Source organism: Pipistrellus hanaki (assembly GCF_964339955.1).
Source record: "Pipistrellus hanaki genome assembly, chromosome: 4".
NCBI lineage: Eukaryota > Metazoa > Chordata > Mammalia > Chiroptera > Vespertilionidae > Pipistrellus > Pipistrellus hanaki.
The window spans coordinates 40,971,583-40,992,146 of NC_140506.1; the positions used below are offsets into that span (position 1 = coordinate 40,971,583).

The following is a 20,564-nucleotide window of genomic DNA, read 5'->3' on the forward strand; positions in this document are numbered from 1 at the left end:
AGAAATAATTATCTTTCAAAATAAACAAATAGTCATCCTGACTCACCTAAGTCAGGTAGCCAAGTACCCAGAAGGTATAAATAAGTTTTTGCATTTATATATGAGCTAACCCAAGACATCCTATATAATAAAAGTCTAAAATGCTAAGTCTCTGGTTGGTTGGCCATTCAATTAATCAAAGAATAATATGCTAATGATATGCTAAGGCAATTCAACTGCTCATTATGATGTGCACTGACAACCAGGGGTAGAAGCTCCAACTGGTAGGTTGGCTTGCTGCTGGGTTCCGGCCAATCAGGACTGAGTGAGATGGGCTGGACACACCTTGGAGCCCTCCTGTGGTCCCTCCCCAGCTGCCAAACCTCCATCATCCCTCCCTGGCCTTGATCGTGCACTGGTGGGGTCCCTCGGCTTGGCATGTTCCCTCTCACAATCCAGGCTGAGGGATTACCCCCTCACCCCAAGTGCACAAGTTTTGTACACCAGGCCTCTAGTATTTCCATAATTGTGCAAAGTTGCTATTTCTAACATGTCAGTCAGAAAGAGAAATTGATATTCTAATGAACCAGTTAGTGTTTAAGGTGGCAATTTATTCATTGGAAAAAATCATTTAGGGAAATAAAGATTAGAAAAAAAACTTGAACATAATACCATATTTCAGTTTTACTTTATTCACTAGATCAATCCTTTACATCCAGAACCAACTATGAATATTAAGGTGCCATCAATGATTGCTTTTTGAGTGTGTTAAAATTAAAATGGTAATTTTAATTTTTATTCATCAAGACAAGGAATAAAATGGATTTGAATACTAATTAGTGCATGTGAGTCATTCACCTGAAAAACTAAGAGAATACTATGCTCCTTTTAAGTGAGTTTAAGCAAAGTGCTTGAATGTTTCATTTGAAGGACTGATTAAAAATTAAATGACAAGAAAATTAATAATGTTCAACACAGAAAAGTTGGCACATGATCTGTCTTCCCAGAGCCCCTTAAATATGATTTTTAAGGGATAACCTTTTATATTTTTTTAAAAAACTTAGACAGTAAGTTATTAAATAATACAATACATAATATATATTCTGAACACAATCACAAATATCTATATATATAAAAGCCTAAGCAACTGTTAGGACCAGATGATTGGATGAACAGCAGGTAGCTATGATATGCACCAAAGGGCAGTGTTCCACTATGATGACCACCAAAGAGCAACTGCTCAATGCAGGAGCTGCCCTCTGGTGGTCAGTAAGCTCCCACAGCCAACCTTCTGCGATCCTCCCCACAGCTGGCCAGTCCCAATGGACTCTAACCCCCAGTCAGGCAGAGGGACTCCACCCATGCATGAATTCCTGCACTAGGCCTCTAGTTAATGAATACCAATGGTGAATTTTCAATTTTCTTCCCATTACTTGCAAGATATCTTCATTCAATATGAAACCCTTTTTATTTATTTTTACTATTATTCTCTAAGACTTCATTATAATCTGCACACTAATAGCAAAATAATTATAATAATAGTAATTATAATAAATTGCTCTTAAAAGTAAAATAAATATGCCGAAACCAGTTTGGCTCAGTGGATAGAGCGTTGGCATGCAAACTGAAAGGTCCCAGGTTCGATTTCAGTCAAGGGCATGTACCTTGGTTGTGGGCACATCCCCAGTAGGGGGTGTGCAAGAGGCAGCTGATCGATGATTCTCTCTCATTGATGTTTCTAACTCTATCCCTCTCTCTTCCTCTCTGTAAAAAAAAATTAATAAAAAATATATTTTAAAAAAGTAAAATAAATATTTAAATATTCTATGTAAGTTGATTAGGTTATATCTATCTACCTATTATCATGGGCTTAAAAAACATTCATTTATACTTTGAAAGGCATAATGATGTATTAGTGGTAAGTAAGCAACAAACTGGAAAAAACTAAAATGAAATATCAGACATCAGAATGTCAGAAATTTTAATGCAGAGTTTCTCAGAGAAACCACTGGAAAAGCATGTTACTTATAGTTTATTGAAAACATGGCAGTCACTGAAGTTCACAAGCATAATCTGCTGAACAGAAACCTTGATGCAAACTGGTGATACCATCATTCAATTGTCCTGCAATTTCTGTTCTAAATCTTAATTTCTAAAGTTTTATCATGAACTAAATTCACTAATGCATTTCATAATAGTCAAATAAAAATGGTCTCTGGATTAATTTTTAGCAAATAGAATGCAAGCACTTTTGGGGAGTGGGGAAGGCCTATTTTAAACTATGATGGGCTGGCTATTCATTAGAATGGGATTGAAACTATATGGATGTGCCATTTCTTTTATCTGGAATTCTCATTGCACATGTGGCTATAGATTAGAAAAATAATGTGAATCAATTTCTGGCCCTGACCAGTTTGGCTCAGTGGATAGAGCATTGAACCTATGGACTGAAGCGTCACAGGTTCGATTCCAGTCAAGGGCATGTACATTGGTTGCGGGCACATCCCCAGTAGGGGGTGTGCAGGAGGCAACTGATGGATGTTTCTCTCTCATGGAGAAACATAGTTTCTAACTCTTTATCCCTTTCTCTTCCTCTCTGTAAAAAATCAACTATATATATAAAAATCAACTATATATATATAAATCCTCTCTCTCTCTCTCTCTCTCTCTCTCTCTCTCTCTCTCTCTCTCTCTATATATATATATATATATATATATATATATTAAAAGAAGTAATTTCTGCAAATATAAATTCATAAAACAAAAAAATATATATCAGGTAACCGTGTAGAGTCATATGGATGAAATAAACATATACAGGATATGTAAAATGTCACAAGAAACCTGAACAAAAAAATCATCTGAAGAAAATTATGGCCCTATTCCTAAAATAAGCTATTTGGCCATAAATTAATTTCCTTTCCTATCAACTGCATGTAAAGCAGCCCCTATACACTGCACCTAATAATGTCACATCGAAGAGTCCCATGTTAAAAATTACCTTGGCACAAAATATGTAGTAAATAGATAAAACAGATCAGCTACCTAAATAAATCATAATTCTGTAATAGCTTCTTATTCCAAAAAAATAAAGCTAAAGCTTTTAGTATGTAACAACGCTAAGGCACACTAAACTCACACTCTAAATGTAAACACATTCCTCCAGCAGCCTATACACAAATCATGATTTTCTTTGTGATGTTGCCCAGATTCTCACCTGACCTCTCTGATCATGCTATTCCCTTGGCTTCTAGTCTCTATTGAAAGACATTATTCTAAGGCCTGCCTCAAAATCTATCTTTCCCGAGAAGCTTTTCATGATAATTAATTACCTATTTCTCTGACTCCATTGTGTACTGGATTTTCCTTCTATTTAGCACTCATCAATGACTTGTTAGATATTATTAATGCCTCCAACAGAGCAATAATCTTTTCACAGAACACAGGTTTGAGCACCTTTTGTGTCCTCTTAATATGTAATTTACTGTCTCACTTCAGCTAAGTGGCCAAAAAGCATTTAACTGAATTTAATATAAGGAACTGGAATTGCTACCATCTATTCCATCTTTGGAAAATCGCTTACTAACTCAGTCGAGCATTGTGTTCTCCTGTTTTGAAAAATAGCTGGTTGATGATAATAAATGAAAGTATATATTAAAACGTCTTCAATTATGGTAAAAACCCTTTCTTTTACATGTACCTTAAATAGTGAAATTCATAACCCAAAGATTTAAAATTTTTAACCCTCATCAATGTTTTTCACAGTTTCAGAGTGGACAGCCAATTTGGACTATTAAGTAAACTGTCTTTTCCTCTGTGACCATGAAGAAAAGCCACTTTGGGCTCTCATGGCGTTCTCTCTGAAGTGACTCTGGCCATTCTTTAGCAGGAAATCTCATTCCATCTCCCATCCCATCTGTTACCTGAATCCATGACCATCTGTCATTTTCTGCTGCTGTCCAGGCATTTATAAGCCCCTTCTTATTAAGGCGAGCATAGTAGGGGTACCACTTCTGGAGTCCAAAAAGAGCTCGGTGGGTCGATGAAGCTGTGATTTGCTGATTTGATATGATTCCACCTTCAATTCCCAATGGGCCCGAGCATTCTGGAAACAAATCAGAAAGAAAGGTGAATGTTATTAGATATAACCCACATTTGAAATGCGGTAGTTAGATTTGATAAGAGATATTTTAAAAATGATTTTGATTTGTATCATGGCACCACTTAGGCCACACACACTTTACAGAGGCTACAGATCACTACATGAAAGAAATATGTCTTGTTCCTCAGGGCACTCTCTTCTTCCTTTTTCTGAACAGACATTTCCCTTCTGCGTTATGACTACATTATGTACAATTACCCTTTGGCTGGTGATCATGCCAATAAAAGAATAATGCCCTTAAAAGGCCTATCTCATATTTTATACTCCTAGTGACTAGCATGCCTCATAAATCATAAGTTCTCAATAAATATCTGTTGATCTATTGTTTTTTTCCCTAGCCTTCCTCTAGGTTTGTATCAGAATTATTTTCACACTGACTTAGTGTTTCACACTACTATAAATTTTTAACTTACATTTTTATAACTAGTGTCAGTTGTGATTTCACAAAAAAAAATAAGCAATGTGTAAATCTGTCAACATTTAAAAACATTACAGTAATAACTTGTGCTATGTTATAAATAATAGAAAACACGTTGACACATTGTTTTTATAAAGAAAACAGGAAAACTCTCTGACTTTATACACAACCATATGTATGCCACTCAGTAAATCAAATATTAAAATACTTATATTTCTAATTTTTTATGTCTAAATTCACAACTACATATTGGGATTCTGAACTTATATTTTAACTATTTTCTCTTCTCTTATTTTTCTTTAAATTTGTGACATAAATTTAGGAGAATTTCCTAATAAAAATTTAAAATACTAAGATTAAAGCATAAAATACTCAAATGTATAATCTCAGATAACAAATTTGTTTAAATTTTAAAAACAGAATAGACCTAAATCCATCTAAAACTTACATATATTTATATTACCTATACTTGACTTTTATAATATTTCATTAGGACATACATTTATTTAAATTCAGTTTTGGAAATTCATTAAGTAATATTATCTATAATAATAAAAGGGTAATATGCTAATTAGACTGGACATCTTCCAGACGCCCTTCCTGATGTTCCCAGGGTGGAGGGAAGCCAGCCTGGGTCCTGGGTGCCTGCGGGAAGCTGGGGCCAGCAGCTGAGGGAAGAAAGGCCTATTCTTGCACGAATTTTTGTGCATTGGGCCTCTAGTAAATAATCAAAGGTAACATCTTGTTTTCTTAATTTCATTAACATTTCATACAATATACTCAACTTTTGCCAAATTAGATCTGTATAATAAATATAATAACCTTATTATAAAATATACAATAATTTTTCAGAATTTCTGAAAATATTAAAGGACCACACTGCCATTATTAAGTGCCACTCTATAAAAGCCAACTTGGTCAGTGATGGCCACCAAGCATATTTTATATATTTTAATTACTATTAAGGTCCAGCATTTGTCTGTTATTAAAAGTATATATCAGTTTGAGTTTAAAAGTATGAAGAAAAGAAATCTTCAGCTGGAATATCATATTTTTAAAATTTACAAAGATGTTTCCCACTGGGAACATCTCTTTTTTCTATCTCATGAGCAGAGAATAAGTAGCTCTAAGCACATCACTAACATTTCTCCCATTGCTTTAAAACCTTGAAACACTGTTTATAAAAAGGACAAGGGTATGTGGATAAGCAACCATCTTAATCAGACCTTATTTGTAAAATGACATTAATACACCAAAAATTGACTCCCTGTGACTAATGATTAATAAATCAATCACTCGATAAGTTAAATTTAGATACTAAGATCTTTTATAAAACGTGTAATTAGAGCTGCTTAGCACTTCATGAAGGTGCACTATATCATTGTGAAGTCATTAAATCAAGAAGTCATTCATTTTCAGAATTGCAGTACTAGGAGTTACAGATTATCTGATTTTCATTTTCCAAAATAATTAATGTAGAAAACTCAAATGCCTTTGGATTCTTACTTTAGTTTCCATGCTGTACGATTTTTACAGACTTCATGAAAGTACTGAGACATTCATGATGACACTTTGATTTTAAACAACTTCAGGAGGCTGACTTTTTAGGAATATTGCCATGAAGGGCACCTCGAGTTTCCTTGTCCTTGGTTTGTGCAATGTTTGGGTGGAGAAATGCAGCAGGCAGGAAGGCCATTTATTGCAGGCCAGTCAGTAGAGTGGCTGACCCAGGGAGCCAGCTTTGATTAATTGGACTGCATGACAGCCTCAGAAAGAACTCTGTACCATTTAGTTGTGTACTTCTAAACACCCTATGTGAATTGGACACCTTTTTGTAATAGTTTAAAAAGTGATTAGTCCTCAAACCACACTATTTAATGCCTACTTTATCAGTTCTCTTGACCAACCAACCTCCCTTTATTGGCTGTGAACTGTTGCATTATCATATAAACCAAAAGCCATAGGACTCTAAATCTTTGCTGTGTCCTCACTAGTCATTCATTCAAACAAACAAACAAACGAACAAACAAAAAATACAAATAGATATGGCTTCACAGTTTACAAAGTGTTTCACATAAGCTGTCTTGTTGTTATGTCAAATTTACAAATATTTCTTTACTCAGTTCTCAATTCCACATGATTTAAAAAAAAAAAATAAGAATTTGCAACATATCCTACATGCTGCCAATCAGTAAAATACAAACGAAGAAACCTGAGTATGGCAGGCGGGGTGAGGGTCTTGAATGTGGCAGGGGTCTGTGAGGGATCAGCTTATTTCCTTACTGGTTAGTGCTCCTCAATTTTCCTCATTTTAAAAATTGAGGTTATGATAACACCTAATTCACTAGTTGTGAGGAAATAAAAGGGAAAAAAATTGTTTTTGCCTTGGTAACTTTACATCGTTAAAAAATAATGAGCTTGGGTCTATAAAGTCTCATGCATGTTTCTCTTTAGCACCGAGGAGAGGAGATCCTGGCCATTAGCTCCAATGGAGGAGGCGCTGGCTGTTTACACTGTTACTTCCTTAAATGCTCACAATGTCTTGTACACAGGAAGAGCTCAAGAAACATGTGCTGAATATCATCATTGGGGCATTTTTTTTCCTGTACAGTAAACTAATAAGCGAATCCAATTCTCATTACTTCACACTGGAAAGTTATCAGGACAGCAGCTTTTCTTCACTAATCGTTTGGACCACATCAAATGGATGTCATCATAATAAAAGGTTCAAAATCCAATTTCCCTTTGCCTGTGCTATCCACCTCCTCCATGACCTATTAAAGTCAACAGTTATGAAAACTAATTGAAGGAGTTGCAATTCAGAATGCAAATGATCATACACTTAAGATTAAGTGACCTTAAGCAGCAAACAATAAGATGCTTAAAAGAAAGATAATATGGAGCTGTAGTTGCCACCGCTATCAAATAAAGGAGGGAAGGGTATGAAATAATGGGGAACTGAATATTACATGAGCATTCTGAAGTTTGAAAACAGTATGTACATGTAATTCCTCACATATCAAAATAATATTTGAAGGATAAAAGTTATTGTGCCTATATAATAAATGAGGACATTTGTGAGGAGGAAAGTTAAACTCATAAAAGGTGAGTATGGAATTTAAGCCAAAATGCTCTGCTTCATAAACATTAAATAATATCAATTGATAAAGCAAAGAGTTCAGTAATTCTTCACAAGCTGATTCTGGAATGACCTGTTTTTGTCCCACCTGCTATTGCCATGCTGAACCTGGTGGGCTACAGTCACATCAACCAGGCTGCAGCAACAGAACTGAAAAGTGAAAACCTGCTTCTTTGCTCAAACCATACCCAGAATTTCCCTGCCCCATATGTATCATGTGTGTCCATATGTTGCCCCATAAAATGGGGAGCCCCTTAGTAGTCAGGAATTGCATCCCTCATAGTACCTAGCAGCAAGACTTGATCCTAGCAGACACCTAATAAATACTTATAGAGGAAATTTAATTATGAAATAAATATGAAAGGTAATTAAACAGTAAAAGTTTCAGCTAACATTGTTATACTCTATATGTGTAATCCTATATAATAAAAGGCTAATATGCAAATTGACCAATTGGTGAAACCAGTTGCTATAATGTACACTGACCACCAGGGGGCAGACACTCAGCACAGGAGCTGCCCCCTTGTGGTCAGTGTGCTCCCACAGGAGGAGTGCCACTCAGCCAGAAGCTAGGCTCATGGCTGGCGAGCACAGGGGTAGTGGTGGGAGCTTCTCCCACCTCCACGATAGGAGTGGGTCTAAGCCATCTCCCGAGGGCTCCAGAACTGCGAGGCTGAGCTGAGGGACCTCCCCCAAGTGCACGCATTTAGTGCACCAGGCCTCTAGTTCATTTTAAAAATTAAAAATATCATTTCCCTTATTTTCTCAAGAGTAAATGGATATAGATGCCTTTAGAAATCATGCATATGCTGAGTGGAGGAAAGACATCTCTTTGTAATGAAAAACAAACTGACAGTCCAGTGGGTTACTTCTTTCAAAAGGCTGCCACTCAGCCAGCAGGTGTTTCTGAAATTGCCTACTGTTATCTGCAGAGTGGGCCCCGTGGCAATCTGATCGGCACCAAATATGGCAGGAGGATACAGGAGTTACCATTTCTGATCATTAGATTTGCTTTTGTGCATCTTTGCTATCATGCTTGCTTCTGTCAGATCTGAAAACAATCCTAATTTAAGGATTCCAATCAACACTGATTACCAGAGGTTTTAAGGCATCGTTTATATAACCAGTTAAAATAACTGCGCTGCCTGAATCATCTGCGTGGCCTGGAAATACCTTCTGACCGGAGGCCCTGCTGCTCTGCTGTGCACACAGACTGAGCGAGTGCGTGATGTCACCCGGCAGGTGGAGCAGGGAGAGCAGCTGGACCGGCTGGGGCCAAGCCTCATGTGCCCACCGCAGAGCGCTTCCCTACTTTTGCCAAGTCCTTGTGAATAAAACAGCTTCCAAGTGAAGTCCTCACTCTGCAAACTCATCCTATGGAGTGTGGCAAAGAAGGGCACCTGCATTTTATTGATCTTGTAGCTGACAAGTAAGCACTGCCTCGAGATGCCTCCCATTTTGTTCCTGAGTGCGCTGACTAAGCCTTTCAAATAAGTGGGATGCACGGCTGAATCCGTAACAGGATACTGCTTTCATCTGCTCTATCTCCATCTCCAGACCTCTTCAGAATGAAAGGATTTCGAATTAAAGCCATGTAAGAAACAAATCTCCTTTAAATATCTCCAGTCCTCTCTTTCTCTGAGCATCTCATCTTCTTACAGGAGTGGAGTCCTCTGCTCTGCTTAGCTTAGCACGATAATTGTGCTGAACACAAGTGCTGGCGAATGGATTACTGCAGAAATTAATGCTGATTCCAGCATACACTTCTCTCTGTGCCACTTGGATGGCAGCCTTTCCTTTCTTCCTGGTGTTTGCTTTATTTTAGAGTTGTCTTGAGACCAGGCTCAAAATCGATGAGGGCGAGAACAAGGCTACTATTACTCACACTGTGGCCCAAAGGTTAAAAGAAGCCTGGAAGATTTTTTTTTTTCTTCTAAGCCCTCAAACATTTGCCATTTCTCTTAGGCTATTATGTTCTGGTGTTGAGGAAAGGCGTCAGAAGAAAGAGGACCAGGGAGGGAATGAAGACAGGAATGGTGAGATAGGCTGGTATCAGGGAGAGAGCTTAGATGCACTGCTCTGGCTGTGGGAGATGAGGAGATGGCGAAGGAGCTCCCTGCACACAGTGAGAGTGGGAAGGTGGACCTGTGCACACAGCCTTCCCGGGCTCACTCATTCACAAACTCCTGTGGAGCATCCCTTGGGGTGAGCCCCCTGTCAAGGCACTGAGAGTGATCACCTTAAAAGGACTTAGAGGGCTGAGACCGGTTTGGCTCAATGGATAGAGCGTCGGCTTGGGGACTGAAGGGTCCCAGGTTTGATTCGGGTCAGGGGCATGTACTACCTTGGTTACGGGCAAAACCCCAGTAGGGGGTGTGCAGGAGGCAGCTGATCGATGACTCTCTCTCATCAATGTTTCTAACTCTCTATCTCTCTCCCTTCCTCTCTGTACAAAATCAATTAAAAAAAATTATATATATATAAAAAAAGGACTTAGAGGGAAAATTCCGTTGGCGGTGTTTGTTTGTCTCCACTCCTAGAGACTACCTCTTTATATGAGTGTATAAACTTCACATATGGCCATAGTCACCTTGTTTGGAAAAACTAGTTATCACAAGATCATCAAAACAGTTTTCAAAAATTAGTTAAGCTTATTTGGGTTGCACATAAAATGCATGTGTACCTTAGAGAAAAGGCTATTTGTTTGCATCAGGTGGACTGCTTAGCCTAGATAAATGCTAATTTTCTTTACTGCCTTCAAGACTGAGCCTGTGATATGTGGCCACTAAAGAATTTTCCTCACGTGATTAGAAACCATATTAGATCATTTTCCATACTGGAAAGCTTAAAGGTATCCAAGATAAATGATGAGAAACAACTATTTGGGCATATTTTTCTCTTAGATAATAAACTTGTTTTATTTCATGCCTTTTGCATTATTTATATTTGCAAAGCACTTAACTCAGTGCCTTACACATTTTTCTATTCTCAATATGGTGGATTAAAGTAAATTAAATTAAAATAAATTGTTGCTTTTTTTGAATTACTTCTCTTTCTTTGTTGAAACTGAATTAATCTTCTGAATGTAGATATGATCACTCTAAGGATTCTACATACTGGGTGAGGATATAAATCCAAAATGCTTTCTTGGTATGCTGGAATGCTTGAACTATATAAAAATTAGCTCTTGGAGGCAGGGGAAATTTAAGGCTTTCAATAAAAAACAGCAATAATAAAATTACAAATTCAATTATCAGCCATCTAGCTATTTTCCTGTAAAATGTGGTTATGCTTCTTTCTTCACACTGTGTTATCTCAAGTCAATTATGATATATTATCAGTTTTAAATTAATTGTTTTGAATTCAGGAAAACCTTAAACTCATGAAGAAGCTAAATTATAATAGAAAACTGCCCAATCATATTCCTCGAAGCTACTTTTTTAGCATATTGATGAAGAATGTCGGTATTTGGTGTTATTTAAACAGTAGGGCCAATGGACTCTAGTATTCAAAAACTAAAACTCTTACTGAGATAATTTATGAAAGTAAAAAAGAAAATCGAATGAAATTATCATCCTATTGTGGTACGCAGTGTTGCTTCAGGGAAAAAGAAGTGCATTTTAATTACTTAAGATTCATTCTTTCCAAAGAGAGAAGCATATGGGATATTCAAGAGCTGTGTGCACTTTTGCAGCCAAGCAAAATTTCAGTGAGTTGTACTCAGGCTTCCACTTAGTCTGCAAATTCATCTCCCACCAAGTATAAAGATAACAACATGGTTTGATGAAACAGTTGTCTATGGAGGCAAAAGCCTGCAATTCAAAAACTGCAGATGTATTCTGGCTTCCAAGAAAAGATCTATCTGAAAGAGGTATAATGCCAAGGTAAAGCTAAAGGTGGGATTCAGTTGCTTCAAGACATGAGTTGAATACCAAATGTAAGTATTCCAGCACTTCTATGCAGAGGACACACCTTTCAAGCTTTTTGTTTGTTTGTTTATTTGGTTTTTTTGTAAATGCATATCAGGATAAGTGCCGCAAAGGACCACTTCTGATGTTTTGTTTTAAGTAATATTGGCATGTCAAATACTCATTTTATTTGAGAGATAAATCACAGTCCCCAATCCAAGTTTCAGCTATCTAGCTATTTTTTTTTTTCTGTACAATGCAGTTATTCTTTTCTTCACACTGAATGTTACCTCAGGTCAAGTATGAAGACTCAGAGTTCCAGGGGTCAAAGGGAATTAAATAAATTAAACAGGAAGCTGTTGCAGATGGCAAGGTATGGCATAATGGGCTCTCTTTAAGGCTAGAACATTTTGAAAAGTCAGTAAAAAAAAAAAAAAAAAAAGGATGAAGAGCAAGATGGAACCTGGAAATACATAATAAATGCTTTATTTATTTGAATTCTAGAGACATCTACATTATTCATTCGCTCCTAAAAATAGAATGTTTGTTATATAGAAAATAAATAGGTTTGCCCATATAGTCAGAGAAGTATTGACTTTGGAGAAGGGAACTAAAAATGATTTTTAAAAGTCTGCCCTTTAAGTGAAAACCTCAGCTACATATTTTTTTCTCTTTCAAAACAACAACAACAACAACACACACACACACAACAAACATATATTTTGCCAGCATTTTCAGGATAGACTTGAGGCAGAAGATGAATTCCTTTACATTCCTAAAGGAGAAAGGATCATTAAGGCTTTGCACATAGTATTTGCAATGCCTTTGGTAGTTTTGAAAAGGATGATTCAATAGAGAATTTTAAAACAAAACAAATGTAAAGCTACTAAAACAAAGGATAATTTATCACTTTATAGAAAAGACATTGTAGGAGAATTTAACAGGATAACAATTTTATTTTAAACCTATAGAAGCTAAGCCAGCTTTTCATATATTACCCCTTATTCATAAAAGTCATACTGGATGTGTTTTATAACATAATGAATATAGGTCAGCTTATTAAAATAGAAAATTTAACTTTTGCTTATTTTCAAATTTATTATATTCAATGACAAACTAGATCCTGGTATTATATTCTCTCCAGGTTAAATGTTCACTTTCATTAGACAATATTTATAAAGCTAACTAATAATGCATACATACACTTCAGAAAAGTAAAGATATTTAAAACTCTTAAACCTAGATTTAAATCTTCAGATGCTAAAAATGAGTAGAGAATATTTGCTATGTTCAACAAAATATCTATAATGGGATAATCTGCTATTCCCTAGTCTGCTCAAACAGAATACATTATTGTTATGTAATTTTGCCTAAGGATCAAGTAAATAAATATGCTTCTTATAAACTTACGTTAAAAATATACGATAACTATAAAGTTTTAAACAACAAATAATCTTATGACTGCCCATTAGGAACTTGTAAATTTTGAAAATTGGTCAAAAGAAATTTCATGTTTTTCCTTGAGCTGTTAATCAAAAGAGAATTTAATGCTTTATCATTTTGGAACTATATAAGATTAATTTCTTCCATCTTACCATTTTTTCTCATATTGGATAGCTCATCACCCTACTTATATGTTTATAGACTCAACCAGGAATCAGGTAAAGGCAATCAAGTCACACACATAAAATAATGCACGTTATTTACCCCAAAGTAGAGATGGAAGAAGTACGAGCATTTGTAAAAATTCCGATACAAATAAAGAGAATGGTGACTTGATTTTCTTAGCAACCATTCACTTTGGTCAAATGTTTCAAAGAATAGTAATAGCAGCTATTTTATAACCTAATACTCAATAGGATACAGCATCATGCAGCTATTATTTTTAATATACAGGAATTATAAATTACACAAAAATAGAGAGAACCAATGACATGAATTTTACCTGGCATTAGTAAGACAGTATTTCATTAATTATAAATTTTTATTCCATTGCCCAAACCATCTTTAACTACAGAAAGAAGAAATGGGTCTGTGAACTATAAATTGTTCAGCCCAGTTGCTATGACAATATATGCTGGGTGGCTTAGTACTTTTAAAAGTTAGCTGCTCAGCTAAAAACAAACAAACAAACAAACAAAAAACTGTATAGGTTAAAAAAAATAGAAAAAAGTGCTCTATAGTAATAGATTTATAAGTTCACAATTTGAGTAGAATATAAAATTTACAAATATAAGTAATTTATTTGGGAAATAATTAAGGTAACAATAAATGTACATGACTGAAGATTGCTGATGTATATAAAGTAACTTATTGAGTCTTGGCAAGTTTTCAGTTATATCAGTTCATCAGCACTGTTTTCATTGTAATTCTGGTAAGGCTATGAAAGAAAATGCTGTACCAGATATGTTCATTTTTAAAAAACTATATGGGTGATGCTAATGTATAGCAAAGTATGAAAACCATGAGATAATCATATGTTTACAGGGTGAGTAATATCCACCATAAGTTTTCTGCATAGGTCAGAAACAATAGATGGTACACACATGATAAACAATATGACAATAGATATACACTTAGTGATAGATATCACTTTTATTGTTATCATCATTGTTATCCTATATAATAAAAGGGTAATATGCAAATAGACCAAATGGCAGAAAAACTGAACAAGCAATCAAAGCATAATATGCTAATGAATGCTAAGCCTTTTAAACTGCTCGCTATGGCGTGCACTGACCACCAGAGGGCAGATGCTTTGACTGGTAGGTTAGCTTGCTGCTGGGGACTGGCTGATTGGGACTGAACAAGATGGGCTGGACACGCCTCCCATGATCCTTCCCCAGCCCAATCATGCACAGGTGGGGGGTATGGTCCCTCAGCCTGGCCTGTACCCTCTAGCAATCTGGGACACCCTTTCCCCCTGAGGGATGTTGGAGAGAGCAGGTTTCAGCCCGATCCAACAGGCCTTTCCCCTTGGGAGGGCACCAGATTCAGGGATCGTCCAATAAGGACTAATTGGGCATGAGCCCATGGCAGGCACAGTGGGTTCAGGATGAGCAAGAGCAGTAGGTAGGAGCTGTACATGTGTTAGACTGCAGGTTTCAGCCCGATTTCTGTAGGCCACCCAGAGAAACCCCACCCATGCATGAATTCATGCACTGGGCTGCTAGTCCCATCTAATAAAAGAGTAATATACAAATTGACCACACCCCTGCTACACCCACAAGCCACACCCACCAGCCAATCAGGGATGAGTATGCAAATTAACCCAACCAAAATGCCTGCAGCTATGGAGCCAGCAAGGGGCCTGGGTTTCCCCAGCAATGAAGGAAGCCAAGCTTCCCACACATCTTGTCCAGCCATGGACTCCACTTAAGTCTACAAAGTTTCAATTATAAAAGATAAATAAATTTCAACAAAATAGCTGCAGCCTCAGAGCAAGCAGAAGGCTTGGATTTCCCTGGCGATGGAGGAAGCCATGCTTTATGCTTGCCCTGGTCTGCCCTAGCCTCCAATCAAGGCTACAAAGTTTCAATTATCGAAGATAAATAAATCCCAGATACCAAGGCCTCTGCTTGGGTTGCCAGGGGGCATGGCCAGCCTGCAAACTACCAAAGGCCCCTCACCCAGGCCACCCCACGACCCAAGGGAACCTCTACCCTGATCTGGGACACCTTCAGGGCAAATCTGCCAGCCTCCACCCAGGCACCAGGCCTCTATCTTATCTAATAAAACATTAATATGCAAATTGATTATTACACTAACACATAACATGGCTGCCCCCACATACACATAAGATGGCCAGCAGGGGACGGACCAGGTCTGCAAGGGAGGGCAGTTGGGGGCAGTCAAGTCTGCAGGAGAGGGTCGTTAGGGTGACCAAGCCAGCAGAGGAGGAAAGTTGGGGGTGACCGTGCCTGCAGGGAAGGACAGTTGGGGGAATTGGGCCAACAGGGGAGCAGTTAGTTAGGCATCAATCAGGCTGGCAGGGGAGTGGTTAGGGGGTGATCAGGCTGGCAGGCAGGTGAGCAGTTGAAAATCAGCAGGTCCTGGATTATGAGAGGGATGTCCAACTGCCCGTTTAGGCCCAATCCCAGTAGGATCGGGCGTAAACGGGCAGTTGGACATCCCTCCAGGGGTCCCAGATTGGAGAGGGTGCAGGTTGGGCTGAGCGACACACATCCTGGTGCACACATTTTGTGCACTGGGCCTCTAGTTTATTATAAAGCAAACGTTAAAAGTCATTGATGTGGGAAATTTATTTTCACTGTGACTACCCGGAGACCCATGGAGTACACACATGCTCAGCCATGTTTTACATGCATCACCTTTTTATTCAGGAAGTAGATAGTTCTTTTTCCATTTTATATGCAAAATATTCTTTAATAAAAATTAAAATACAAACACAAGCACAGTTATTAGTCATGAAAAGTTACTAAAAATGATTCTAAAGGTCATTCACTTGGCATGTCCTTATTATCATATTCATCATCAGGTATTTCTGTCGCCAAAGCATTCAGACTGTTGGATAAATCTCTGCCTGGGGGAAATATAAACTACAGTATATTTCAGACTCACTGGAAATAAAAATCACTAATTAAATAATCTGTTTTTAAAATTGGTCTGTGTCTGGCAGGCACTTTTCCTCATTGTGGCACAAAATAGGGATCTCCTATGGAAAATCTCATATTAACTCTTTGAAAAACCAGATTACAACTCTGAGAATCGCCTTTATAACCAAGTTTCTTTCCCAATTTAATATCTGAGTAATCCTATCTTTAGGTTAGATGGAGATGAAGTTTTAGCTGGCGGCAATTTCATTGCAATAATCAAAGAAATTTCATTTCCTCAAGTCTATAACTGAGAGTAAAGTAACAAACCATTTCCACCCAAATTGAATAATACCTGCTTCCCATATCTTCAGCATAACCTTTCTGATTCATTATGACTTATTTTTCCAATCAATGTGAGAAAAATGTTGATATTCACTCTTTCAGATTTCCAAGGGCATAAAGGGGATGTAGTGGAAGGAAAATCATGAAATGCCACTTAGCTCCTAGCTGACTCTTTTTCAGATCTTATATTGAGATATAAGAAAACAGTGCATAATACTGTTATTATGCACTTCCTAAGACAGTGTACTGTCTTAGGAAGTGTCATATACAGAAAGAAAAATAAAGAAACTTCTCTGCTCTGAAGGTATGAATCTTTATTTTCTCTCACAGACATTTCTGAAGAGTAAAATTGAAGCCTGCACTTATTTGTTACAAAGAAAATATGCCAAAGATTTAAGCCTCAAAATAACCCCTGGAATAGGTTTATTTCCAATTTTAATTGAAGCATCTGAGACTCAGAGAGGTTAAGTATTGATAGTTTCCCTAAAGTCACAGAGCCAGGATGTGGCCTAGATATATCTACCGTGTTTCCCCGAAAATAAAACATCCTCCGAAAATAAGACCTGGCGCATGGAAAGATAAGACATCCCCTGAAAAATAAGACCTAGCACAACTTTGGGAGAAAAAAATAATATACGACACTGTCTTATTTTTGGGGAAACAGGGTATTACCAAAATGTCCTGATAAGTATTATAATATGATATGCTGGGGGCATTCTGTTTACTGTGTATGACTTAAGCAAGGTGGGGACCTAGTAAAAAATGACAAGAAGGACATTTGGTCACCATGTTTATAAAGGTACTAGAGGCCAGTTGCAGGAAGATTCTTGCAAGAATAGGGCTTCCTTGGGCCTATTCCTGCAAGAATAGGGCTTCCTGTGGCTGGAGTGAAGGGCTTCCAGGGGGGCTTAGCTCCCTTCCCTGCTGCTTCCCTCCCTCCAGTGTCCCCTACCTCATTCTCCTTCCAGTCTCTACTGCCTCACTCCCTCCTGTCTCTGCTGCCTCGCTCCCTCCTTTCTCTGCAGCCTCGCTCCTTCTCCACTTTGCTCCCTTTTGCAGTGCTGTTTTCAGTCTTTGCTCCATGCCTGCATATGCAAATTAACCACCATCTTTGTTAGGTTAATTTGCATACTGACTCCTGATTGTCTGGTGGGCAGAGCAGAGGGGTGGTCAATTTGCATGTTTCTCTTTTATTAGTGTAGAAAGAGTAGCAATGTGAGTCAGGTTGTGCTCATCTTCATCTGTGTTTCTACCACAGCTTGTAAATTGAATTAAGAAAATAACACTGATATTCATTCAACATTTAACAAATATATATTTGAACTTCTCTGTGCAAGGCAGAGGCCTAACAAACATTTCAGTCCTTAGTCTTTTAAGGTTTGAAATGATGATTAGCTGGTAGTAGTTTAGCAGAAACTAATTTCTTTTTTTTTTTTAAGTTGTCTGTCCTATTATTTTTATTTATGTATATTCAAGAAAAGTTAGCATAAATGTGTGTATTGACAGGCTTCTACATATCAGATATACTTACATTGATACCCACACACACACAATTCAGCATTAGTTTAGAATCAATTTGTTTTCACATTATTATGAAAGGAAGTCACTTTCAAATTCACTTCATAAAATAAATTCATCTGATTTTGATCTTTTGAAAATAAGACAAAGTATACTGAGCCTAGTAACTGAAAATATCCCCAAATATTTTGTCACTATGTGAACAATTTTTTAAAAGGCGTATGACAATGGACACATTACCTGATCAATTCAGAGCTTCGTATAAATATAATATGCAATTGTAGTTCTAAACAGATTCTAATTACATACAATAAACATATTTTTCAAGTACTCTGAGCTTTAAAATAGGTAAAATGTTTCTAAAAATAAGTGTTAACATCTTCATACATAGAAGATTTTAATATTCTGATCTAAATGACCTAGAATATCTATTAAGTTAGAATGCATAATTTGCAGTAACTTGAGGTCTTCTATATATTATATTTAGCAAAAGATATTTCCATTACCATGATATGTAGGACAGCACTGAACAAAATACTTAAATCAAGTTAGCATCATTTTATAACTAGAGGCCTATAGAAAATGACTGTGATGAATGGCCTTAATGATTTCTCCAGCTTTAATTTTTCTCTCTTTTTCCGTTTATTTTCTCTTTGCAAAATAAGAACATTTCAAATGTTCACTTTTAAAAGTGCCAACTAGGCACAGGCCATCCTTCTCAGTTTAACAAAATGCTTCAGCATAAAGTGTGGAAACACTGGTTTTCAATGTTAACATTTTTAAACATAAAATTAGCATCTGGGTACATATCACATTTGTCTAATTTAGAATACAAAAGTAAAGAGTTTATATTGTAGATAATTTCCCAAATGTTTATTATTAATTTATCAAGAACTTTGCATCTAGCCCACGTTTCGCTCGTTGAGCATTGGCCTGCGGACTGAGGGGTCCCAGGTTTGATTCTGGTCAAGGACATCATGTACCTTGGTTGCTGGCACATCCCCAGTAGGGGGTGTGCAAGAGGCAGCTGATTGATGTTTCTCTCTCATCGGTGTTTCAAACTATCTATCCCTCCCCCTTCCTCTCTGTAAAAAATCAATAAAATATATTTTTAAAAAAGAACATTTATCTAACCCAGGATTGTTTTTGTGGTTGCTATTAATTTTTTTTTCCAATAGCATTGTATTATAGGTGCACAATAATCCTAACACAAATAGGAAACACAAATTAAGCATTCATGCATATGAACTTGGATTTCCCCAGTATATCATATTCACATTAATGTAAATTTAAGATAATTGCCTATGCTAACAGATTTAAAAGTAAACATAAATAAATGTATTGATTATGTTGACTCTACATACCTTGCAATCACTTTGAAATTCAGTTTTAACTCCCATTTCTCATAAGCATGACTAATTAATAACATCAGTTATCAACTCCAACATGATATTTGCAAGTTTTAACTTATTTTAATATTCTCTGGTTAAGGTGGAATAGAAAGAAAAAAAAATCCACTCTACTAGTAAAGCAGCCTTGACTAGTTAGCTCCTGTTGTTTCAGAACTAGAAGTACTATTATATTGTTGGGAATAGAGAAATTGTGAATAAAATATAAATCAGTAACTCCTTTTCACTTCTCTGCTGTTAAGTGTAAGACCAACCCTATGAAATCTTTCTGATATTTTTATTTTGAAAAATTCAGTTTATTTTTATTTATTTATTTATTTATTTATTTATTTATTTATTTATTTATTTTATACAGAGAGGAAGGGAGAGAGATAGAGAGTTAGAAACATCGATGAGAGAGTCATCGATCAGCTGCCTCTTGCACACCCCCTACTGGGGATGTGCCCGCAACCAAGGTACATGCCCTTGACAGGAATCGAACCCGGGACCTTTCAGTCCCCAAGCCGATGCTCTATCCATTGAGCCAAACCGGTCCCGGCTGAAAAATTCAGTTTAAATTTGAATTAAATGTATATATTGGTCTGTTCATGATGTTTAAATAAATGATAATCTACTTTCCATTGTTTTATGTTAATCAAACTGATAAAGGGGCACACCTCCCTGGTCTCTGTCTCTCTCTCTCTAAATAATTCTTACTATACTCAAGTACATCTTGGCCATTCAAATGCCCATTGATGTCAAATGTCCAATTCGTCTAAGCAGAGATTTTAGGTATTCCAGAGACAAGGAAAAAAATACATTGAAGAGAATGTTTATTCTTAAAAAAACAACTTTAGATCTGAAATTGGATTTGGACAACTAGACACACAGAAGACAGACACTAGAAAGAATAAAGTAACAAGAAATAAATGTTATAGGCATAGCCTTTTGGTAGTGTGCTGCATGTGATGGAGTTAAGTTCCATTTAAAAAGAGAAATTAAAACATTAATGTTGTGTTTTCTAAATGTTCTTTTTTAGATATACTATACATTACTTTTGTACTAAGAAAAAAATGTTTAAAAAAACCAAAGGGTCATTCAAAGCACGTGAAATGTCAACAGTTTTCTAAGTGGACAATTAGAGATGCTGTCAC

General features: G+C 36.6%; 1 protein-coding gene across 2 annotated transcripts in view; it reads right to left on the minus strand.

Moving 5' to 3' along the window:
• EDIL3 (EGF like repeats and discoidin domains 3) overlaps window positions 1-20,564 on the minus strand; it is a 358,208-nt gene that overhangs the window by 117,724 nt on the left and 219,920 nt on the right. For both annotated transcript variants that reach the window (XM_084881777.1, XM_084881776.1), the window contains one exon: window positions 3,903-4,084. In XM_084881777.1, coding sequence (XP_084737903.1) covers window positions 3,903-4,084 — 182 coding nt within the window. The remainder of the gene's footprint in view (window positions 1-3,902; window positions 4,085-20,564) is intronic.